Genomic DNA, 25,160 nt, shown 5'->3' with positions numbered 1-25,160 from the left:
GTTTGGCCCCAACCAGGCCTTGAAACTCTCCTCTCCTACTTTCATAAACTTTGAGTATAGGTCAGGGCAGACTTGGGGTAGGAACTCAAGTATGGGGCATCACTCATAGGCTTTACTGCTGAGGAAGGGCAGGCTGGGGTGGAGGACAGGTATGATGTCACTCACATGCTTCATTCCTGTTCTCATTGCAGGTCAGGCAAAGGCTTTACAGCCAAGCTCATTCTTTCCATTCCTTCTTCTATCCACCACCAAAGCCTGGAGTGTATTTCTTGTGCCTTCCTCACCCTTCTCCCACCCCACTCAGTTACCACTCTGGTTAGCACCTCAAAATCTATGTTCAGAGCAGCTCCCAAAACAAGTTGGTTTGCAGAGCTTGGAAACCACCCAAAGTACTTTTGTGAAGTTATAATGCAGCAGCAAGAAAACAGAGCCAATGAGGCAGGTGAGCATAAGAAAGCAAGAGTGAAGGCCGGAGAGATAGCATGAAGGTAGGGTGTTTGCCTTGCTTTCAGAAGGACGGTGATTTGAATCCTGGCATCCCATATGGTCCCCTGAGCCTGCAAGGAGCGATTTCTGAGTGTAGAGCCAGGAATAACCCTTGAGTGCTGCCGGGTGTGACCCAAAAACCAGAAGAAGAAAAAAAAAGCAAGAGTAAAGCTCTTCATGGTGATCTTTTCTCTCATGGCTAAAGAGCGGGTGAATTGAGTAAACGTCTTGTGAAATTATGTATAACTCATAATTGAGAAAAAAAAAAACAGAAGAAAATTTCCTTGTCAGTTTATCAAGGACAAGGTCATGGTCAGTTATTTTAGTAAATATTTGTTAAATGAAGATGTGAGACTTTTCCAGAAGCACCAGAGGACAGAAATGTGAAGGCTAAGTTTACTTTGACAAAGCTAAAAGTGAAATATTATAGACACCTTTTCTAAGGATGTTTGCAAGAGAGAAAGAAACTAAAAACATTTCATGGTTTTAAAATATTCACTGCTCTTGACCATTCTCGACTTTTTGCTTTTCTCCCCCTTCCTTTCTTCCTTCCTTTTTCCTTCTTTCCTCCCTTCCTTCCTTCTTTTCTCCCTCCCTTCCTCCTTTCTTCATTTTTCCTTCCTTTTTTCCTTTCCTCCTTCCTTTCTCCCTTCTTCCTTTTCTTTTTCCTTTCATCCTTCTTCCCTCCCTTCCTCCCTCTTTTTCTTCCTCTTTTCTTCCTCCCTTCCTTCCTTCCTTTCTTCCTTCCTTCCCTCTCTCCCTTCTTTTTTCTTTCTTCCTTCCCTTTCTCCCTCTCTCTTTTCCTTCCTTTCCCCTTCCTTTCCCCTTCCTTTCTTCCCTCTTTCCTTCCTTTCTCTGCCATAGAACAAAAACTCTACAGTCACACATTCAATTAACAGTTACTGAGTTAAAACCAGAAAAAAAAAAAGGATATTGATTACCAATAATAATCATCTGGTAATCATAAAGAATCCTTCTACATTATTCTGGAACTATTGTTTGACATTGAAAAAAAATAAAAAAGGGAGAAGAGAAAAAGAAAGACAAAGGGAAGGAAGGAAGGAAGGAAGGAAGGAAGGAAGGAAGGAAGGAAGGAAGGAAGGAAGGAAGGAAGGAAGGAAGGAAGGAAGGAAGGAAGGAAGGAAAGGAAGAAGGGAAGACGGAAAGAAAGAAAGAAAGAAAGAAAGAAAGAAAGAAAGAAAGAAAGAAAGAAAGAAAGAAAGAAAGAAAGAAAGAAAGAAAGAAAGAAAGAAAGAAAGAAAGAAAGAAAGAAAGAAAGAAAGAAAGAAAGAAAGAAAGAAAGAAAGAAAGAAGGAAGGAAGGAAGGAAGGAAGGAAGGAGGAAAGAAAGAAAGAAAGAAACAAAGAAAGAAAACAAAGAAACAAAGAAAGAAACAAAGAAACAAAGAAAGAGAGAAAGAAAGAAAGAAAGAAAGAAAGAAAGAAAGAAAGAAAGAAAGAAAGAAAGAAAGAAAGAAAGAAAGAAAGAAAGAAAGAAAGAAGGAAGGAAGGAAGGAAGGAAGGAAGGAAGGAAGGAAGGAAGGAAGAGAGAGAAAGAAAGAAAGAAAGAAAGAAAGAAAGAAAGAAAGAAAGAAAGAAAGAAAGAAAGAAAGAAAGAAAGAAAGAAAGAAAGGAAGGAAGGAAGGAAGGAAGGAAGGAAGGAAGGAAGGAAGGAAGGAAGGAAGGAAGGAAGGAAGGAAGGAAGGAAGGAAGGAAGGAAGGAAGGAAGGAAGGAAGGAAGGAAGAAGGAAGGAAGGAAGGAAAGAAAGAAGGAAGGAAGGAAAGAAAGAAGGAAGGAAGAAAAGAAAGAAGGAAAGAAAGAAGGAAAGAAGATGAGGGAGAAACAGAAGGAAAGAGAAAGAGGGAAGGAAGAAGGAAGGAGGGATGGAGAATGAAGGAAAGAGAAAGGATAGAGTGAAAAAAGAAAAAACCTAATCAAGGTCCACTGATTTGTGAAGAATGTGTTTCTTAATTTGGAAGCTGGATCCTAGAGCTCAGAGGCCACCCTCAGAGTTGCTCATTCACACAGTGTCCCCAAAGACGATCCCAGGATGTTCCTGGGATGTACACTGAGTAAGGCTCAGAGGCAGCTCAGATGACAATATCTGTTCCAGAAGAAAGGAAGTGCTCACTGATGCATGGGCATTAGTATAGAAAATGGGATCGTTAAGTCCTTAAGCAAAGATGCTGTCTCTCCTTCAAGCAGAAAGAAATGTATGATGGGTGGCCATGCCCTGACCTAGCTGCCTGAAACTGCGAAGGGCTGAGGTCACAGAAATCTCTAGCCCACGGTGCATTCTGACAGAGGGAAGACGTGTGTCCTCTTCTCTCAGCAGAAGCTTGCAGGCTAGGTTGAGCCTAGGTGGCCCCAGAAGCTAATGTCCATGTAGATTGGATTTTCTGACCCAAGCAGGAGTATCTGGGTGTGGGAGGCCATTGAGAAGCTACGAGAACCATAAATGCCCTCAATGAATAGAGGAGTTAGGCGGTTGCTGAGAGTTCATACATGACTGAATTTCAAAGGGAACAAAGGTTTGATTATAGGAAGGAGATCAACAGCAAACATGAAATTTGACTAGTTTTCATCCAGCTCTGCAAGAGCATGTCCTGCCTGCCTTGGTGCTCAAAGAATTCGACGAGTTCCAGCTCACCACTGACCTCATGGCGAGGTGGGCTAGGGGCACTCATCTGCCACCTGAGCTCAAAGCAGGCTGGGTTGGGGGTTTGGGGGGCACTTACCTGCCATGCTGCTGATGTTCACCAGCCTGCCCTTGGATTTCCTGAGAAGCGGCAGAAATGCCTTGGTGACTTCCACTGCCCCAAAGAAGTTCACGGCCATGCAGCGCTTATATTCGGTCATGGGAATGAGCTCACCATCGGCGGGAAAACCAATGATCCCTGCATTGTTGACCAGGGCCCACAGACCTGAGGAGGGGAAGGAGCCACTCTGAGCACCAGGTGGAGAGGGAGAGGTGTTGGGCCCTTGTGTCCTGGACTTAAAGCACCCCTATGAAGTTTAGGGTCTGAGCCAACCTACAAAACTCTTCTGCCACCCCCTCTTCCGCCACCTTGGAGGTCATGCAAAGTCAGTTTTGAAAGATTAAGCTGTTAGTTTGGAGGGTGGGGAGACAGTTTCTCTTTAGAGGGGATGGGAGAACTCTGAGATTACTCACTCCTGACTCATTCCTGGCATGCTCAGAAATTACTCTTGACTCCATACTCGCGAATCATGCTCGGCAGTCCTCAGGGGAACATATGCAATGTCATGGATGGACTATAAAGTTAGTGCTCCCCACCCCTGCACTGTCTCTTTTGTCAGGGAGGAGATACCTTCTTTGGCCTAGAGTCCTTCCTCCATAGAGGCTAAATCTTTTCTCTATCTGGGGAGGGGGAGACACAACAGAAGAGGGAAATACAAGAACAAAAGAACTGATGGGATTGGCCCTACAAAGAAGGTGCGTGTAGAATTTTGTAGAATTTTTGTTGCAGTGCAGTTACTGCGGTAAGCTGTAGAGTTACTTGGCAGGTTACTTGCAAGTCTGCCTGCTGCTCAGCTGTAAGGACCCAAGGCTGCCAGGGCTACAGGCTATAAGGCTCGCAGGGGCCTACAGGGCCTAGTTGTTGGGTGGGACCAGAGCCAACCCAGGATCTCCAATTTATAGCGACAGTCTGCCTGTGACTGAGAGGGGGTTGGGGGGAGAAAAACCAAGAATCTTTTTTATTTTTCCTGGAGTCTGAGACCTGCTGCTGCCACCCCCTGGGGGTTTCAGAGAGAGGGAGAGAGAAAAATTCACCATCCAGTGGTGGCTGGGGGAGGCCCAGGTTCAGGAAAGAAAGAGATAGATAGCTACAAAGCAGGCAGTATCTCTCCCATGCTTTATCTCTGGGCCTCGAAAAGCCTGCAGGCACTGCTCTGGTCACTATCCTGCCCCACCCCCAAAGGTCCAAGTTTTCCCTTTTATACTGGGCATGAAAGGGGAGTATGTTCAAGGGACATGTCCAGGTTCAATAGTGGGATATTCAAGGGGTGTGTCAAGTCCAACTGACATCCAGCAACAGGTGCCAGTGGGATTGTGGATATTCAGGTCTTGCACACCTGATTTGAGTGAGGATCGGCATTTACACAGGTGCCAAACAGGCATGTCTTTTGTCCCATGATCAGATCAAGGGAAGCTGCTGCTGCTGCTGCTGCATAAACGCACCCTAGTATTCTAAAGAAGGTGTAGACAGAACAAGTGTTTCCATTAAAGATCTGCCTGTGATCATTCTTTCACGATCAACTTGAGAGACCCTAAAACAGAAGTCCACTGAGCTATTTTTCTAGCTTTAAACATTTTTTTAAATCATTTATTTTTACGTATTTTGGGTTTTAGGAGATGCTCAGGGCTCATGCTGGCACTCAAAAATTACTCCTGTGGTGCTCAGGGAATCTGAGATGCTAGGGACCGAACCCAGGTCAGTAGAGTGCAAGGCAAGCACTCTTCCAATCCATGTTTTTTCTAAGAAGGTCAGAGGCTCATGGGTCACTCTGGGTCCACTTCATTTGTCCTGACACTGCCTTGCAAGTGCAGCCAGAAGCTTCCATGCAATGAATGCAAGTAGCTAGCTTGGAATCTTGTCTTCAGCAGCCACTTTTGAATCCCACACACTTTTGGTATGGCAGGAAAATATACTATTTATTTTTATTTCATTTTGTTTGGCAGGTCACTCCTGTTCCTGTTCAAGGGACCAGAGTCTATAGTGCAAAAGATCAAAGTTTAACTTTTTCTTCTTTTTTTTTTTTGGGGGGGTGCAATACACAACAGTGCTCTGGGGTTACTCCTGGCTTGTCGCTTAGAAACCACTCCTGGCAGGTTCAGGGAACCATATGGGATGCCGGAAATTGAACCCAGATTGGCCATGTGCAAGACAAACACCCTCCCTGTTGGACTATCATTCCTGCCCCAAAATTGGACTCCTTAAATGAGAAGTCTGGACTCAGGCCCCTCAGAAAATTCTTCTTCTAGAAGCTGAGGAGAAAATGCATGACCAGCAGGTACAAGGCCCCGTGTTGACCCCCCAGCACTGAGAAGTCCCCTGAGCACCACATGGAGTAGCAGTGGTGGCCGCAAAGCTTTGCGCTGTCTCTAGGACCCACAACACAGTTCCAAGAATCCCATAAAAGGGCATCTTCTCCAGCACAAGTGGGGTGCTATTTAAAAAGAATTCTAAAAAAAAAAAATTAAAAAGAAATTAAAAATTATTCTGATTTCTTTAAACTACATAAAAACCATCCTTAGGAGCCAGAGAGTTGGGACAAGTGGGTCAGGCTTGCCTTGAATGCAGTGAACCTGTACTCTGTATGGTCCCCCCTGAACACCTCCAGGAGTGACCCCTGAGTGCAGTTAAAAGTGAGTCCTGAGCACAGCTGGGTGTGGGTCCCACAACTTATAATAATAATAATAATAATAATAATAATAATAATAATAATAAGAAGAAGAAGAAGAAGAAGAAGAAGAAGAAGAAGAAAACCAATAACATCCTTAGCTCCTATGCTATAGAAAATGAGCAGCAGCTCTGCAAAACCTCTGGAACAAAATACAAGGTAAACGATGCATAGGCAAGTGCCAGGGGGAAGGCAGGAGATTGTGGGCACCATCAGGGCCTGCAGGTGATGGAGCAGTGCCACATCTTGATTTTACCCTGTGGCACATGTTATAGAATCTCTCACTCCCTCCCTCCCTCCCTCCCTCCCTCTCTCTCTCTCTCTCTCTCTCTCTCTCTCTCTCTCTCTCTCTCTCTCTCTCTCTCTCTCTCTCTCTCACTCTCACACACACACATAGTGAAGCTGTCCCAATGCAGCTGCATAGTTTTGATATGGTTGTGCAAGATATGAACAATGGGGGCACTGGGAAAGATCCAACTTCTTTGCAAATACTTCATTGTTTTGTTTTGTTTATTGGTATGGCTTGGCTTTGGGCCACACCCAGCAATGCTCAGAGCTGAGTCCTGGCTCTGCACTCAAGAATCATTCCTAGGGCTGGCAAGGTGGCGCTAGAGATAAGGTGTCTGCCTTGCAAGCGGTAGCCAAAGAAGGACCACAGTTCGATCCCCTGGCGTCCCATATGGTCCCCCCAAGCCAGGGGCAATTTCTGAGTGCTTAGCCAGGAGTAACCCCTGAGCATCAAACGGGTGTGGCCCGAAAAACCAAAAAAAAAAAAAATGGAAGAATCATTGCTGGTGGGCTCAGGGGATCTAGCAAGATGCTGGGGATCGAACTTGGGCCAGCTACATGCAAGGAAAGCAGCTCTGCCCACTGTGCTATCTCTCCAGCTCCTGCAACTGCCTATGAAACCACAATTATTTCAAAAAGAAGACGGAGAGATGTAAAACTCAACCAGGGGGATAACTTGTCAGCTCACACCATGGAATTCAGAGCTGACTTCAATAATAAGCTCGTTTTAACTCTAGGACTTAACAAGATTGACCAAGTAATCATGAATAATTAATGTTGTGCTGGGGCTAATGTCTAAAATGAAGTTAGGCACCCCACACAGTTGCTGGGCCTCTTACAGGGACTGAGGCTTCCTGGTTTCCTGAGCTGGCCCCAAAAGACTTGTTAGCAAATACCCTTCCTGACTAGTTAAGCTGAGTGCTTCCTCTGCCTGGCTTTCCTGCTGGGTGTAGAGAGATACTGAGCGAACAGACAGAAGGTAAACTGGCCTCTTCCCTGCAGCAGGCTGTGGACATAAAGACAAGCTCCCAGAACCCACCACTTCCTCATTTGCTTCGTTTCATCTTGGAGAGGGGATCACACCCAGCTGTTTGGAGGGGCTAACCAGGCAGAAAGTAGTGGGGCAACAGTACAAGGGGAAGGCACTTGGCCTTGTACATGGCCAACTTGTGTTGACGCCCTCCCCCAGTACAACTTAGGGCCCCTCAATTTGTCTACTCTGAATCGGGAGTAGCTCCTAAGCATGTCAGGAATGGTCTCAATGTGAAAAAAAGAATGGAAAAATAAATAACTGAGGCAGGGATGAGGAAGGTAGCTCATATCAGGTCTTATGTGCAAGTGTCCCAGTACAAAGTGGGGACCCTGTCAGGGGCGGTGTGTAGATAGCAGTGGTGGTAATAGCTGGAGGAACCTGATAGGAGTATGTAAGGGAAGTGAAGGGGAGGTGGCAAAAACCAGCATACCCCTGTTCTGCACTTTGGACACAACTTTGCTGTAAGCATCCCTGATCTGCTCCGGGATGGTGATGTCAAGCTGCAGCACACAGAGGCGGGATGAGCACGTCCTCCGTAGCTCCTCTGCCCCTGACCCTCTTTCGTCCAGGACCCCAGCGAACACCTCGAAACCCAGCTGGTCCAAGTACTTGCACAGAGCATGGCCAATGCCAGTATCACCACCTGCAGAGAGACCAGAGCAACAGGAGTCACCTCGAGGAGTGCACAAGACAAAATGACCGTCTGCCAGGTATCTGTTTTCCTGTAGTGTGGGAGGACAGAGCAGGCTGGTGACTCTTTCTCAATCTAAAGGAGGTGGAGGATAGGGAGAATTTGAGGTAGAGACATGATTGGAAGGCAAAAGGCCCTGAAGAAGCCAAGGGCCAAAAGAGTGGGGAGGGAAACATAGGCAGGATCCTCCCAACACTACTTAGGGTTACTTGGTTTGTATACTCTGAGCAGGAGTATTTCCTGTCAAGAATGGCCCCATAGTTTAAAAAAAAAAAAAGAAAGAAAGAAAGCAAAAACAGCCAGAGCAATAGCACAGTAGCACAGTGGGGAGGGCATTGAGGGCATTTGCCTTGTACACAGCCTACCCAGGTTTGATGCTGAGCATAGAACCAGGTGTGGCCAAAAGCGAAAGAAAGAAAGAAAAGAAAGAAAGAAGAAAGAAAGAAAGAAGGAAGGAAGGAAGGAAGGAAGGAAGGAAGGAAGGAAGGAAGGAAGGAAGGAAGGAAGGAAGGAAGGAAGGAAGGAAGGAAGGAAGGAAGGAAGGAAGGAAGGAAGGAAGGAAGGAAGGAAGGAAGGAAGGAAGGAAGGAAGGAAGGAAGGAAGGAAGGAAGGAAGGAAGGAAGGAAGGAAGGAAGGAAGGAAGGAAGGAAGGAAGGAAGGAAGGAAGGAAGGAAGGAAGGAAGGAAGGAAGAAAGAAAGAAAGAAAGAAAGAAAGAAAGAAAGAAAGAAAGAAAGAAAGAAAGAAAGAAAGAAAGAAAGAAAGAAAGAAAGAAAGAAAGAAAGAAAGAAGCCCAGAGCCAGGAATAACCCCTGAGTGATGCCAGGTGTGGCCCAAAAACAAAACAAACAGGCTGAAGTAATAACACTGACGGGAGGGCATTTACATTGCATGCAGTCAACCTAGGTTTAATCCTGAACATCTCAGAGGGTTACCTGAGTCTGCCAGAAGTAATTTTTTTATTTTTGTTTTTTGGGGGGGGCCACACTGAGTGATGCTCAGTGATACTCCTGGCTATGAGCTCAGAAATTGCTCCTGGCTCAGGGGACCATATGGGACACCTGGGATTGAACTCAGGTCCGTCCTGGGTCAGCCACGTGCAAGGCAAATACCCTACCGCTGTGTTAATATTCTGGCCCAGCCAGAAGTAATTTTTTTTTTTTTTTTTTTTTTTTGGTTTTTGGGTCACACCCGGCAGAGCTCGGGGGTTATTCCTGGCTGTACACTCAGAAATTACCCCTGGCAGGCACAGGGGACCATATGGGATACTGGGATTTGAACCACTATCTTTCTGCATGCAAGGCAAACACCCTACCTCCATGCTATCTCTCTAGCCCCCAGAAGTAATTTCTAAGAGTAAAGCCAGGAGTAATCGCTGAACACCACTGGGTGTGGCCCAAAAACCAAAAAAAAGAAAAATTTTGTATATCTTGACTGACATCTTCTACATCCTAAAATAAATCCTAAATAAAAGACCAAAGATATTTGGAAGAAATTATTGAAAATATTATATACGGTATGATCTTTAACTTAATGTTTAATAATAGAAACATAAATAATTAAGCATGCTAAAATACCATGCTATGATTATTTATTTTTCAACAAATTTAGATGCAAGTGGGGACCACCTGTCAGGGTTGGTGGTGGGCAGCCGACAAAGCAGGGGGGGTGGGCCATCTCTGCTGTGTGCAGGAGATAGCTGCCCCCGCTGGGAGGGAAGGAACCCAGAGCCTGTGGTCAGCAGCTGGTTGTAGCCGTCATATAAATGGGGAAACAGGGCAAATTCTAGAACAATGAGGAAGCAAAACCGTGGGCGACAGTGGGTCTCCAGATCCCCCACACCCAACCTGACTAGTTGGGATCCTCCTGGCATTTAGAATCATCGCCTTCATAGGAGCACTTCAGTCTTGGGGTCCCAGAGACACTCCTAGTGTTACTCAGCTCACGGTGTCAGATGGTTCAAGTTCAACTGCTGGGGGGAGGAGGGGAGGAGCCTGCCATGCTGGGGACCCATAAGTCGGGTCTCACGCATAAGGAGAACATCTATTCTGCAGCCCTGGGCTCCATCTTCCCGGCCTTCACATGACTTACCTGAGACCCACCACATCCTCACCACAAACCCCCTTCTTTCCCAAGTCAACCTGAGTCATTTGCCTAGCTCCATCTTTCTTCACTCCTTTCTTTTCCATGGAAAATGATTTGCTACAGCTTGGGAAAACAATCTGATGATTGCTCCAAAAGTTCAATGCCAGATGACCCAGAAATCCTGCTCCTGGGCATACACACCCACGAGAAACAAAGCCCATGTCTGCACAGAGATGCGGGTACAGAAACGGCCACGGGCACACTATGCATCGATGTTCCCAAGAATGTGAGACAGTTGCTGCACTGCACACAAGGTCCCTGGATTGGAGCTACAGGGGCAGGCAGCCAGAAGGATCTGGAAAAGCTCCTGCTGGGTGGAAGGGCAGAGAATGAGGAGGGGCCTCTCTAATCCAAGGCCCCTTTTTCTCAGCACAGAGAACAATCCCACAGATATCTTCAAAGGGAGTGGCCCAGGCCTCCCGGAAAGGCAAAATCTGTTCAGGCCACAGACATGCAAATGGCCATGCCACTTGTATCTGTCCCTGAGAGACATTTGACGTCAAGAAATGCCCCCACCCCCACACCACTTTGTTCCAGTAAATGGTTTTGTGCAAAGAAACCAACTCATGAACACTCACAGATGCACACACAACCTCGGTTTGCCAGGACACGCCTTCCCTGGTCACCAATTTCCATCTTGCTTCATAAATTGTTGGCTAAGCCGCTGGATGCCTATGAGTTGCTAGAACAAAAATCCTTATTTCCCAAACTCTGATGTCGGGTACTTTCCTTCGCCCACTCCCAGCCTGTGCTCAGACAGTCCTACTACAAACAGACTATAGCCTTGGGTGGGGCTCAGCTGAAATCTCCATATTCTTTTGTTGTTGTTGTTTTATGGGCCACACCCAGTGGCACTCAGGATTTAAATTACACACAAAAATCACTCCTGGCACTTTCGGGGGACCACATGGGATGCAGGGGATTGAATCTGGGTTGGTCATGTGCAAGGCTGTGCTGTTGCTGTGACCACCCCTTGTCCTCATGTGCCCTTGCCTTCTTCTTTACAGCCTGCCTAGCTCCTCTCTACCTTAGAACCTCTGACATTCTTCTGCCTTCTGCCCTAATGTACCCCTTCAGCCACACCAGCACCTGGCACTAGATCTTGTTTCTCGTAAATCTGGAAGCAGTTAGGTTTTGCTGGGGATAAATCCATTCATGGTTATTCCTTCAGGCTGAGAAGGCCTGGCCCGGAGGTCTTTCGGGAGCCTGAATATTCTACTTGGAGAATAGATCAGGTGATTTGGCATCTTTGGGCCTCAGTTTTTTCATCCATAAAGTGGACATAATGTTGGCAGCTTATATGACTTAGTATTTATGGTGTGCTCCACACTGCCCATGACGGGCCCTCTTAGAACAGACAGAAAACTTAGCTAAAAAGCAGGGCCTTGTGACAAACACATAGCTAAAAAGCAGGGCCTTGTGATAAACACAGAACTATGATAAAAGCAGGCAGCCTTGAGAATTGAATGTAAACATTTAAGATTTAAGGCTTAAAGGGCAACAAACACAGAGCTATAATAAAAGTAGGCAGACTTGAGAATTAAATGTAAACATTTAAGATCTAAGGCTTCTTCAGAAACAAAGAAGGCACAGGACTTTGGTCCTGGGAAACTAAGTCTAATCTATAAGGTCCCCTTATCTGTACATCCCACCTGCCAGAGATAGGTTCCATTATCAGTACATCCCTGATGGAGACAGATCTCATTATCTGCACATTCCATCTCACCTGCTAATGGGTCCTGTTATTTGTCCTGTTCAATATGTTTGTCCCCTATTGATATATTTCCCAGCAGAACTGTGCCCACAAAAAGTATATAAGCCGGGCCTTGAGTTTCAATAAATGGAATTGGATTCGGATTTGGCTGGAATCCTTTTCCCACTTTTGTCTGTCTCCATGTCTGTCTTTGTGTCTTAGTGTATGCGCCATCTCCCTCCAAGAAAGAATAACCACATCTTTTTTTTCTTTTTTTTTCTTTTTTTTTTTTGGGGGGGGGGGTCACACCCAGCAGCGCTCAGGGGTTACTCCTGGCTTTATGCTCAGAAATCGCTCCTGGCAGGCTCAGGGGACCATATGGGATGCCGGGATTCGAACCACCGACCTTCTGCACGCAAGGCAAACGCCCCACCTCCATGCTCTCTCTCCGGCCCCAACCACATCTTAATTGGTATTCCTGCAGGCAGGGGCACCCACAGCCCATACCAGGTAATTTCTTTTTTTTTTTTTTTTTTTTTTGGTTTTTGGGCCACACCTGGCAGAGCTCAGGGGTTACTCCTGGCTGTCTGCCCAGAAATAGCTCCTGGCAGGCACGGGGGACAATATGGGACACCGGGATTCGAACCAACCACCTTAGGTCCTGGATCGGCTGCTTGCAAGGCAAACGCCGCTGTGCTATCTCTCTGGGCCCATTTCTATAGAGGGCTTTTTGTTTTGTTTTGGGGCCATTCCTGGTGGCACTCAGTGGTTACTCCTAGTTCTGCACTCAGAAATCACTTCTGGTAGACTTGAGGGACCATATGGGTTGCCAGGAATCAAACCCAGGTTCATTCTGAGTCGACTGCTTACAAAGCAAATGCCCTGCCTCTCTGCTATTGCTCTGGCCCCCTATAGAGGCCTTTTATTATTATTTGGGGATGGGGTTTGGGGCAATATGTAGTGATGCTCAGGACTTACTCCTGGCTTTACACTCAGGGATCACTACTGGTGATACTTGGGGAGAACCCTATATATTATCAAGAATCAAATTCTGGTCAATTGCATGCAAGGCAAGACCTTACTCACTGTTCTTCTTCCATCTTCTCATCACTTCTACCCCAGCCCTCAAGGTGAAAGAGTATAACAAAACATATTATGTATGTTTATATATTTTGTATGAAATGATTGGCCAGGTCAAATACTAGTCTGCCAAAGGCCTCACTGAGGGCCTCCCAGGTTCTGCTCCTAACCCAAGAAAAACTTGGACTGTCCCAGAAACACCCCCAACTCCCTTCCTGCTGCACTCTGAAAGAAAGGGGGTGGGGAGTTGGTCAGAGAGATAGCATAGGGTGAAGGCCCTTCCCTGCATGTGGTCAGTCGAGGTCCAATTCTTCAATTCCCTGCATCACATGTGGTGCATTGCTTGCTGTCAGGAGTGATCCCTGAAGACAAGATCCAGGAGCAAGCCCTGAGCACTACCAAATGTGACCCAATTAAAATAAAAAAAAAAATTGTGGGCCGGGAAGGTGGCGCTAGAGGTAAGGTGTCTGCCTTACAAGCGCTAGCCAAGGAACGGATCCCCCGGCGTCCCATATGGTCGCCCCCAAGCCAGGGGCGATTTCTGAGCACATAGCCAGGAGTAACCCCTGAGCGTCAAACGGGTGTGGCCCAAAAAAAAAAAAATTGTGATGGTTGGACAGGGAAACCCTGGGGAAGAGCCAGATTGTTCCTGTCAGGTTTCTGTGTGGAAATAAATTGATTGTTTCTGGAGCACAACCTTGATGAATAATTTCCCCACACTATTGTTGTTCTTTTGTTCCATTAGGCTACTGAGATGCCAAGAAATGAAATAACTTGTTCAAGGTTACCGGCTGACACCAACGTGAGTTTTCAGATCCAAGTAGGCTCTTGAGCTACAAGTCCTCATACTGCTTGGATTTATTGTCTCCCTGAAACTCTCAAAGCAGCAAGTGGAGGTGCACAAAGTGGGCATCAACTGTGGAAGTAGGTACCCAGAATATTTCTCTTCAATATTTGCAACTATTGTATATCTATAATTATTTAGAATAAATATTAATTTATATATAAAATTATGTGTGTGTGTGTGTGTGTGTGTGTGTGTGTTTTGCAGCCACACCATGAAGAGCTCAGGGGTTACTCCTGGCTCTGAGCTCAGAAATCACTCCTGGCAGGCTCAGGGGATCATATGGGATGCCAGAGATTGAACCCAGTCTGTCCTGGTTGGCCACATGCAAAGCTAACACCCTACTGCTGTGCTATCGCTCCAGCCCTGAAAATATATTTTAAAAAAAAAACTTTCAGATGGCTGTCACAAACTGAAATACATAGAAAACCCATGAATTCCTAATAGGGACAGATGGATGCATTGTACTACTGAAGCTTGTTACATACAGACTTGCTATATATTCCTCCGAAAACTGCTAAGAGGAAAGGAAAATAAAACCAGGAAGCTAATCTTGTCTTTCTTGTTGAAATCATATTCAGGGCAGCCAGACAGTTCATGAAAAGTTCTATTTTCATTTAAATTGCTCTCCCTTTCAAGTCCTACTTCCTCCATAAACTCCTTCCTCTCTGCTCCTGTACTTCTGCCTTCATTCAGACATTTCTAATTCATTCCTTCCAAGAGTAATGATCTGTCAGCACTCTTTAAAATGCTGGAATGTTGGGCCGGAGAGATAGCACAGCAGGAGGGCATTTGTTTTGCACGCAGCCAACACAGGATGGATGGTAGTTCGAATCCTAGCATCCCATATGGTCCCCTGTGCCAGGAGCAATTTCTAAGTGCAGAGCCAGGAGTAACCCCTGAGTATCACCGGTGTGAGCCCCCCCAAAAAAAAAATAATTTAAAATTAAAAGCTGTAATACAGCAGAGATCAAATCAGGCATCCCCTAAGGCTGGAGAGATAGCACGGCCATAGGGTGTTTGCCTTGCATGTAGCTAATTCAGAAAGGATGATGATTCAAATCCTGGCATCCCATATTGTCCCCTGTGTCTGCCAGGAGCAATTCCTGAGCCAGAAGTAACCCCTGAGAACCTCCTGGTGTGACCAAACAAACAAAACATAAACAAACAAACAAAAATCTAAAGCATCCCAGATCTTCCTTAGCTCCTCAAGAGGGAACCCAAAACAGTGATCAAAAACACAACAGAAAAGTGTGTAAATGCCTAAGAAGATGGCAGCAGATTTTTATGGAGGAAGATGAGGTGAGAGAGGGGCCCTCCTTCCTCTCTCTTCTTAGCCACTGGGCTTCATTTACGAGCTACTCATTATGGCTTAGACATGGTGAGGGGCCCAGGAAGTCATAGAGGAGACCAAAGGCTACAAAAGAGGTCAATGTGCAGTATAGCTATGCACACCCACTACCTTTTGGCAGCAAAGTGTTTTGATCCAATTAGCATCAAAATATTCTTTTAGAGACAGGAAAGAGTTTGATTCTGCCTGACTGAAAGGAGGAAGATTTCCAAGGGAAGTTGACCTTGATGCTGGTTCTGAAAAGTTCCATGGGTAGATGAGAATTTTCCCAGGGACCAATAGCATGGCTAAACTGGCCAAGTAAACTGGATGTGCAAACTTGGGGTTCCCTGTTAAACTGGCTCCTCAGAGAAGATGTCTCTCACTTGTAGCTTTAGCCATCTTCTGTGAGTTTAACATTTCCAGCTTTTGCAAATCCTGAATGCATTCTCCCCAAATTCTCTTGTTAAAACCCAAAATCCCATTGTGCTGAAGCCTTTGGAGAGGTTCTGTCACAAGCAGGGAGTGTTTAGACAGGGTTTGGGGCTCCTAAGAGAAGAGATATCTGAGGGGCCAGAGAGATAGCATGGAAGTAAGGCATTTGCCTTGCATGCAGAAGGTCGGTGGCTTGAATTCCAGCATCCCATATGGTCCCCCGAACCTGCAGGAGTGACCCCTGAGTGTGCTGGGTGTGACCCAAAAACCAAAAGAGAGAGAGAGAGAGAGAGAGAGAGAGAGAGAGAAGAGATATCTGAAAGAACCAGATAGCTAGCTCTCTTAGTCAAGAGATCCATCAGCTACTTCTGAGAGGAGTCTAGCCCAGCTATATCTTACAGACTCAACACAAAACTGTTTTCAACTTTCTCTCCTTTGCCCTTCATGTCCCTTTCCTGTTCTGGAATCCCATCCATGCTCATGCTACATTGAGCCTTTACATCCTTTTTTTTTTTTTTTTTTTTGAGTCTTTACATCTTTGTAACATTCTTCCTCTTTGCTTTGTCTGGGTCTCAGACTTCATTTCTATTTTTTTAAATCTAAATATATATATAAGTGCCCAAAGGCAAAATGTATACCTTGATGGATTTTCAGAGTAAATTTATTCATTCAATCAGCTCTCTGGTTGCCTCACTACCCAGAAATGTCCCTGACCACTCCTTCCTGTTGACCCACCCCATGTCACTTGCCTGACTTCAACCAGTGCTTTCTTTGCTTGAACAGGTTGATGCCAGCATCTACCACCACTGCCTCACATTTGAATGTGGCTGAACACAGATTGCAACACTGGGGTGTCAACATGTTAAATCAACAGCATCACACGTGAGTTTGCTTTGAGACTGGAGCCTCTTCTCCAGTTTCCAGGCAATGTAGTGTAGAGAATTTCCTTTTCACAAGCTTCCAACTATAGATTTCACAAGATAGGGTACAAGCAAAGTATCACTTGTAAAAACATGTTAAGCAGCTACATTAAAAAGACACACACAGTGCACTCATAATAAAAAGTAAATTTACCTGAGATTAACCTAACAAAAAAGAAGGAAAAACTACCCAGAGTTGTAACTAAATGCCCCATTATTTGGGCAGCTTAGTTTCTCCTCCTTATCGTTTTCTAGATTTCCACTTAGAAAGGATTGCCTGAATAATGTTTCCAGGAACATTTTTCACAGGAAAAGTGTTTCCTGATGGACAGGATCTTGCTCCCTCTCCCTCTCTCTCTCCCTCTCTCTTCCTCTCTCTCTTTCTTCCTCTCTCTCTCTCCCTATCCTCTCTTCCCCTCTCTTTCTCTCTCTCCTCTTCCTCTCTCCCTCTCTCTCCCTCTCTCTCCTCTCTTCCTCTCTCTTTCTTCCCCTCTCTCTCCCTCTCTCCCCGTCTCTCATTTTCCCTCTCTCTCCTTTTCCGTCTCCCTCTCTCTTTCTCTCTCTCTCCCTCCCCCCTCTCTCTGGCTATCTTTTAATCACCATGGGCCCAAAACCCTCTTGGTAATTCTAACCTAATGAAATGGAATGCTCTCAATCAAATTTGGTTCCACTGATGGCTAGAAAACCCAGAGATACCTGATTTCTTGAGTTCTCTGTTTTGTTTCATTAGCAATTGCTACCACCTCATTCCTTCCACTACTGATGGCAGCCCTGGAATCCTTTTTTTTTTTTTTTTAGCCCTGAAATCCTTATCATCACATCCAGCTGATGCCAACATGGACATTGGTCGGTTTGAACACACCCTTTGAAAGATACACTCCCTGAGAGCTTACCATGCAGCAGGAATGGGTGTAAATTCAACAAACCAACCAGCCAAAGCAAACAGTACCAAATGGTCATCAGTACCATGAAATGGTCAGTGATTACGAAAGACCTTACCAGCTTCTGCAGAATGCAGATCAATAGATATTTTGGGAAAGGCTAAACCAGGCCATCGAGAATAGGTGCAAAGACTTTTGGACTTTTGCTAACAATGTTGGATTCTTGGCAGAAGAACAGGCTAGTAGACAAGGAAAATAATAAGAAGTGTTGTTGGGGCTTTGTCCTCAGGATGTGTGTAAGCCTACCTGAGGTGATAGTGTCTCCTCTAGAGCACATCTCACGATACCTAGAAATATTTTGGATTAGCACAAGTGGAGTGTTGCTGCCAGCATCACTGCGTCAAAATTAAGGATTTGGTTTGGTTCCTCCAATGTCCCACAACACACAAATGTCTGATCCTGATACCAACAGAGGTAGGGAAGAGGAACAGGGCTCTGAACACATGAAGGGAAGTCTAGGGGATTTACTTTAGGGGTAATTAGAGATCATTAGGAGAATTTTGAACCAAGCAAGTGACATGAAGTGATTGAGGTCTTAAAAGACTCTCTTGAAGATTCAGTGAATCATTGCTTGAATATAAGTTACAGTGTGTTTGAAAACCTTCATTGAGCACCTCTTTGGCTGGAAATGCAGAACTGAACACATCACCTAAGAGGTCATGCTACAAGTTTCTTATTGTTCCTACTACTTCCTGCATTATATCTGGATCCGTTAGTTTCTAAATTCAAGGCTCACTTGATGGAGCAAAACTTTTGACTCTCCAGCACCGAGGACAGTACCTGGTGGGCAACCAGTTTTTTGTTTCTGTTGAGTGGAGAAATGAGACTGCTCTGTTCATTCTCTTTCCGTAGATAAGTGAGCAAATTTTTTTTTTTTGGTTTTTGGGCCACACCCAGCGATGCTCAGGGGTTACTCCTGGCTATCTGCTCAAAAATAGCTCCTGGCAGGCACGGGGGACCATATGGGACACCGGGATTCGAACCAACCACCTTTGGTCCTGGATCGGCTGCTTGCAAGGCAAACACCGCTGTGCTATCTCTCCGGGCCCAAGTGAGCAAATTTTTAGCTTTTCTTGTTCTACACACTGATAGAGCAAAATCTGTGTGATATTTTCCAGAAAGAAAAGTTTCTCATTGGGTTGTCTTGATAGTTACTATTAGACCTTGCTCATGTGGGGCATCTTATCCATTCATTCTTCACTGAATTTTCATTTAGCTCATGCACTGTCAAGCATTGAGTTCAGCACTTGGGATAAGGCAGGAAGGAATATAGATACGATTCTTATCTGTACTACGCAGCCCAGGCTTATAGAAAATATCAGAAACCAGTGATGCCATGATCAAAACCAATTCTTCACAGATCTAGAAGCCAGAAGTAGAAAAAAATAAACAAAACAGTGTATAAGCTTGGTGGGATTCTGATAAGAATTCACTCATTGTCCTGGTTAGGACCTCATCTACACCTAATCATTTCCCAACATCTTTCTCCCTAAATGTCACTACACTGCAAAGATGAAGGTTCCTTGAGAGAGGAATTAAGGTGGACACATTCAATCTATTGCACCAGTCTCACAAAGTTTGCAATCCACTACAGAATACAGAGGACTTGAGTACTAGAGACAATGAAAGTATATATTGTGGCAAGGGCTCTAAAGAAACAAAAATTAAAAACCAGAATAAAGAATTGGGATGCATGGGAAGGACAACTCCGAATAAGGTACACTGTGTTGGTCTTCTCAGTGTTGTCTTCTCAAACAAATCAATAAAATTTTAGTACTGGGAAAGTCCTCACTAAGATTTTTTTAGATGGATTGTATGCTTAAATGCTAATATCTTGGATATGTTTTTATTATACTACTAACATTAAGCTTACAGGGTTTATTTTTCTTACTTTTGTAAATGTAACTACCCCTCTTCCCCAATCTTTAACTACTTGAGTGGCCTATATTATATTCACATTGGACAACAGTGCCATATACTACTGTCTTCCCACTAAAGATATCACTGGGACATAAAGCAAGAGAATGATAGCCCAATGAGATAAAGCAGGAAGTGGAATGGCAAAACATGGAAAGTTTAGAAGTTGAAAGGGCAGAATGATTCCAGGCATTTAGAATAAGGCAGCCTGCTAAAATTACAAGTCTTTCGGGAGGTGGTGGGAATATGCAATCGGTGATGATGTCTAGGCAATCTTCAAAATATGCCATTTTATGAGGAGGGGCACACCCAGTATACTCAATGCTCACTCCTGGCTCTGTGCTCAGGGGTCACACCTGGTGGAGCTTGCAGGGCCATATATAGTGCCAGGGATTGAGCCCAGGTCAGCTGCATGTAAATCAAGTGCCTTAACCCTTTTAACTATATCTTGGGCCTTAGATAATATATTTCTGAGATTTATTTCATAGTATATTAGTCACAGATCAATGGGAAGATTAACAGAAATAAACCCAAGGGTTAGAGCAATGGCACAGTGGGAAGGGCTTTTGCTTTGCATATGGCCAACTCAAAATTCACCCTCCCACCTCTCATAGAGTCACCTGGACACTACTAGGAATGACCCCTGAGCTCAGAGCCAGGAGAAAATCTGAGTACCATGAGGTGTGGCAAAAATAAATTAAATAAATAAATAAAAACAAAAACAAAGCAAAAACCAAGAAAACAAATCCAAAATAACAAGGCAAATTCTGCCATGGCGCCAGATCCTGTGTTTTCTGAGAAGATTTCTACTTTCAGGTAGTCTGTATGTGTGGGAGCAGGGAAGGTAGTAATTGAGGAAACAGAGTTCTACGTCTTTTGACTGCAAGTTGAGTAGAAGACAAGCATCTATCTTTACTAGAAATCAGAGCTAGCAGTGGGAGGTGACTCAGGGAGAGATAAAATTCGGAATTTGCCAACATGTTTTTAAGACCCGAACAACCTCTCAGAGTCAGCAGGTGTCATCTTGACCCATTAGGGGCAGAGCAACCCTCTCTAATATCGAAGGTACTTTGATGATCAGAAACAATTGATATCCAAATCCAAATATGAACTGCTGTGTAGAAAATGTTCTCAGCTGGAAGTGCCCTTGTGTTCTTTGCCTGGCCTATTTGGTCTGCTTTATACCAGCTCTGATCCACCTATAAAATGGGAGATGATGCTCTCTGGCCAGGAGCAACAGCACATAAGATCAAGTGTCCTCTGAGCAGATTCCCAGTTAATTTGGAACATCCCTCAAGTCTGGCATAACCAGAATCTCACTCTTTAATCTCCTAATGGATTCAATTCTCTCAGCTCTACCCCACCTACCTGCCCACAAGATCTGGGGGAACTCAGAGTTGGTGGCAGCATCATGGACAAGGCCCAATCTTGCTTCACATATCAACTCAACTGAACTCTTCATCTCTGTGAGCATTTTCTTTCTCGATTCACACTCAGTAATGCTCGGGGATCACTTCTAGGGGCACTTGGGAGAAAAATGTGGTGCGAATCAGGGATTGAATCTGGACTCTCACATACTAAACACCTGCGCCAGACCTTAGAACCTTTCCCAAGCCCTCGCTGATTAATTTATTTTTAGGATCAGGATAATAATACGTGGTGCAGGGTCAATGATCTTGTCTCTCCTTTATGGACTCTGTACAGGCAGACATTATTTTTAGGCTACCTAGAATGCTTGGCTCGTCCAGGTTTCCCTTGTTCGTAACGATTGTTGGCTGAGCTCAGTGGCTCGCTGTCCAGGACTCCCTCAATCCAACTTCCTGCCTGTGCAAACTCGACGGTACAGCATTGGCTAATGTCTGCACAGACACATACCAAAGGCTGTGCTTTCAAGAAAACAAATTCTTAGAAAGACTTCTTTTGTTTCCTTGAGGGACCACTCTCAGTGATGCTTGGCTTACTCCAGGCTCTGTGCTCAGGGGTCCATGTGGAGTCAGGAAAGCAAGCCTCAATTTCTCTCTCCTGCTATCCAGCTCCCTGCGCCAATTGCCCAAACCTTACAAAGCTCCTTTGAAATTGTGGCTCCAGGGTTACAATAGTATTAACACGGATGGTGTAGCTCTCCAGAGCTAGCATTCCTACCTCACATTTTAGCGAACAGCCTGCGGGAAAAGTGAGAAGCCAGAGATGAGATCCCTCCCTTGGCCAAGTATTGACTTCATCAGCACAGAACCTAGAATGCATTTTCCTTAGAAGTATAGTAAAACTCTGTAGTTTTTCCAGATTGTTTGTTCATTTGTTTTTACTACGAAAGTAAGAGTCCCTAGAATAAAGAAATGAAACCTTGTAAAATTGTAAAAACAATTCATCAGAGGGTCTGAGAAGAACCAAAGGGCAGTTAAGAAACCCAGAACCCCCAAAAAATCTGATTCTACTTCCTTAGGCCTAAAGGGTCATGGGTAGGGTTTAGTGACTAGAATCTAGAGACAGTGAAAGGGCAGGAGAATTAGGTAGCCCCCAAGGATCCTGCAGGGAGGGAAAGAGTGAAGATTAGTCTTTTCTGCATCAGATCTTTTGAGGGCTAACGTTAGCCCAGACACCAGGTTTTAAGAACTCCTCACATAGAAATTGAGCTCCCATACGATCCAGCTATGCCACTCCTAGGAATATACCCTATGAACACAAGAATACAATACAAAAACCCCTTCCTCACACCTATGTTTATTGCAGCACTATTCACAATAGCCAGGCTCTGGAAACAACCAAGATGCCCTTCACCAGACGAATGACTGAAGAAACTGTGGTACAGATACACAATGGAATATTATGCAGCCATCAGGAGAGATGAAGTCATGAATTTTTCCTATACATGGATGTGCATGGAGTCTATAATGCTGAGTGAAATAAGTCAGAGGGAGAGAGAGAGAGAGAGAGAGACGCAGAATAGTCTCACTCATCTATGGGTTTTAAGAAAAATAAAAGTCATCTTTGCAACAATCCTCAGAGACAATGAGAGGAGGGCTGGAACTTCCAGCTCACTTCATGAAGCTCACCACAAAGAGTGGTGAGTGCAGTTATAGAAATAACTACACTGAGAACTGCCATAATCATGTGAATGAATGAGGGAACTGGAAAGCCTGTCTAGAGTACAGGTGGGGGTGGGATGGGATGGAGGGAGATTTGGGACATTGGTGGTGGGAATGTTGCACTAGTGAAGGGGGGGGTGTTCTTTACATGACTAAAACCTAATCACAATCATATTTGTAATCAAGATGTTTAAATAAATAAAAATATACTAAAAAAAAAAAGAACTCCTCACATAGTGGCTGTCATCCAGCTGTCTGAGGGATAGACCTATGGGCAGACCTACTCATATGCATGGCGGCCTTTGTGCATCACACTAGGGACTGTGATGTGTCTCCTTAAAACTCTCTCATGCTGGTCTACTGCTTCTACATTCTACTGGTCTACATTCACTGAGTCATTAAAACAATGAGCTACTTGTCCTTTGGGATGAGTTTGTATTTCCTGCAGTCTCACATCTTCTCTTCTGCCTTTATTAAATTACAGTATTGGTTTATTGTTGTCCCCCTTTTTTTTTTAATGTAGTCACCATGAAATTACAAAATTACTCCTAAATGGTTTTCAAGCATAGGATCTTGCACCAGTGCCCACTTCTCTCCACCAATGCTCCCCTCTCCTCAGTTGGTTTCTCACCCACCAGTCTGCAGCTACAAGAGCTGCTTTGAAAAAATAAGAGTTTGCAAAGAATAGATAATTCAATAAAGAAACTATAATACATGGGACATGTATTATACATGAATACATTGAACATGAGTTCAATCCTCAGCATCCCATATGGTCCCTCGAGCATCACCAGATGTGTGTGATTCCTGAGCTCAGACCCAAGAGTAACCAACCCCTCAAAAAAAAATCTCTGGAACTTCTACACAGTGGAATATTACTTTGCCATAAGAAAAGATTAAAAAAATCAAGCGTTTTTCTGCAACTTTCTGCTTTATCACAATGTCGGTCCCTGCAAAGTCCACTCCCATCTCCATTCTACATGCCTCATCACTTCATCTCTTCCCCCACCCTTGGGGAGAGAGAATTCATCATCTCCTTTGTGAACTTGCACACACCTCACATCACCCTCCCACCTTTGGAATTCCAAGGAGAAGAAAACACCTACCTATCCAGCCCAATTTTTCTTCAAAGTCCATTTGCTTTTTATCAGATGGACTGGGCCTCCCATAAAAGGACATATTCTTTACTTGGTTCTGGGGAATAGCAAGCTGTAGGGAAATGATCAGGTTCCTGATCTGGGAGCACCCATGCTAGGACAGAGCATCCCAACCTTAGCACTAACAGCATTAGCCATCGACTCATGTTTCCTGTTGGAGGATGGCCTGGACTTGGTGTTAACAATACTTTGACCTGTGCCTCTAAGATGGCCACAGCATAATTTTTTGCCCCACATTCAATTATAGCTATTGTTTCTTGAAGCATTTTCTTCTACTCGTGTTCTCAGAAGATCTGAATTGCAGATTCAAGAGATAGCCAGAGGTTAAAGGACTGTCCTTGCAGGCAGTGGACCCTTATTTGATCCTCAGTACCACCCAGTCACTCAGGAGTGTCTTCTGAGCAGTCAGCCAGGAGTAGTCATTGAGTACCCTGGGTGTGTCCCCCAAATCAACAAACAAAAACGTTCAGAGTTGTCCACTAATGCTTTCTCTTCATTATCTTCGCTTTCTACCAGCAGGGGAGTCCCAGGGCCCCACTATTCTGATGTCCACATTTCCTTGCCTTTCCCTGCAGACTCTCTCACTTAGCTCCCGTAGACACTAAGTGACTATCACATGCGCTCTGTTACTGGGTTCCGGGGTCTGGCACACAGGTGCTCCATAATTACTGCTGAAACAATGAATAAATAGATTTTAATCCCATCTGCACACGACCAAAAATTTCATTAAACTCGATGGAACACAAGGGAGGTCTGGAAGTAATAACCAGAAGGCGGCCCAGAGCACAACTGGGAATATTCGGGGAAGGGTCTAGTACCAGCTGAAGGAGTGGGACTCTCACACACACACACACACACACACACACACACACACACACATTGCTCTCCTGTCACCCCTCCAAGCCATTTTCCCAGATCCTCTGGTAGGGAGGATGCTTGAGGCAGCTCCCCTCTCTGAGACTCCTGGCACCCACTTTTCTCAGAGCAGATGCCTACCACTTTAAAGGAGAGAAAGCAGCCTGCTCTGGCCTCTACCCCTGCTTCTTCATATGAGTGGTGTGTTTTGTGATGGGAGTTCTGTCACACACAAGCTCTTGACGACCTTAAGTTCTTTGATTTTTTTTTTTCTTTTCTTTCTTTTTGCTTTTTAGGTCACACCCAGTTGTGCTCAGGGGTTACTCCTGGCTCTTTGTGTGTGTGTGTGTGTGTGTGTGTGTGTGTGTGTGTGTGTGTGTGTGTGTGTGTGTGTGTGTGTGTATGTGTGTTTTGGGTCACACCCGCCAGTGTTCAGGGGAAATTCCTGGCTCCATGATCAGAAATTGCTCCTGGCAGGCACGGGGGACCATATGGGAAGCTGAATTAGAACTGATGACCTTCTGCATGAAAGGCAAACGCCTTACCTCCATGCTATCTCTCTGGCCCCTACTCCTGGCTCTACGCTCAGAAATGGCTCCTGGAAGGCTCGAGGGATTATATAGGATGCCAGGATTTGAACGTGCAAGGCTGCATGCTATCTCTCCGGGCCCAAGTTCTTTATCTTCTACTAACAAAATTTTCACTGATATATACAGAGTTTGTGGGGGCCCTTCTGAGGTGCTGGGGATTGACCCAGGCCTGCTGCATGCCAGGCAAGTGCCTAACCTCCTGTGCTATCCTGCTCTCTTGAGGACGAATATTCTAGAATATGGTTAT

At 44.9% G+C, this 25,160-nt stretch overlaps 2 protein-coding genes across 2 annotated transcripts in view; one reads left to right on the top strand and one right to left on the bottom strand.

The window, feature by feature from the left end:
• The window catches only part of GCSH (glycine cleavage system protein H), a 729,662-nt gene that overhangs the window by 212,690 nt on the left and 491,812 nt on the right, over window positions 1-25,160 (top strand). The window lies entirely within an intron of this gene.
• The window catches only part of HSD17B2 (hydroxysteroid 17-beta dehydrogenase 2), a 49,328-nt gene that overhangs the window by 13,767 nt on the left and 10,401 nt on the right, over window positions 1-25,160 (bottom strand). Inside the window, exons 2-3 of the mRNA XM_049787441.1 lie at window positions 7,662-7,874; window positions 3,225-3,410 (exon numbers count right to left, since the gene is read on the bottom strand). Of these exons, the coding sequence (XP_049643398.1) occupies window positions 3,225-3,410; window positions 7,662-7,874 (399 nt within the window). The remainder of the gene's footprint in view (window positions 1-3,224; window positions 3,411-7,661; window positions 7,875-25,160) is intronic.

The sequence above is a fragment of the Suncus etruscus genome, chromosome 14 (genome assembly GCF_024139225.1).
Source record: "Suncus etruscus isolate mSunEtr1 chromosome 14, mSunEtr1.pri.cur, whole genome shotgun sequence".
NCBI lineage: Eukaryota > Metazoa > Chordata > Mammalia > Eulipotyphla > Soricidae > Suncus > Suncus etruscus.
Note: the sequence above shows the minus strand (reverse complement) of the source record. Positions and strands in the feature narration are given on the sequence as shown.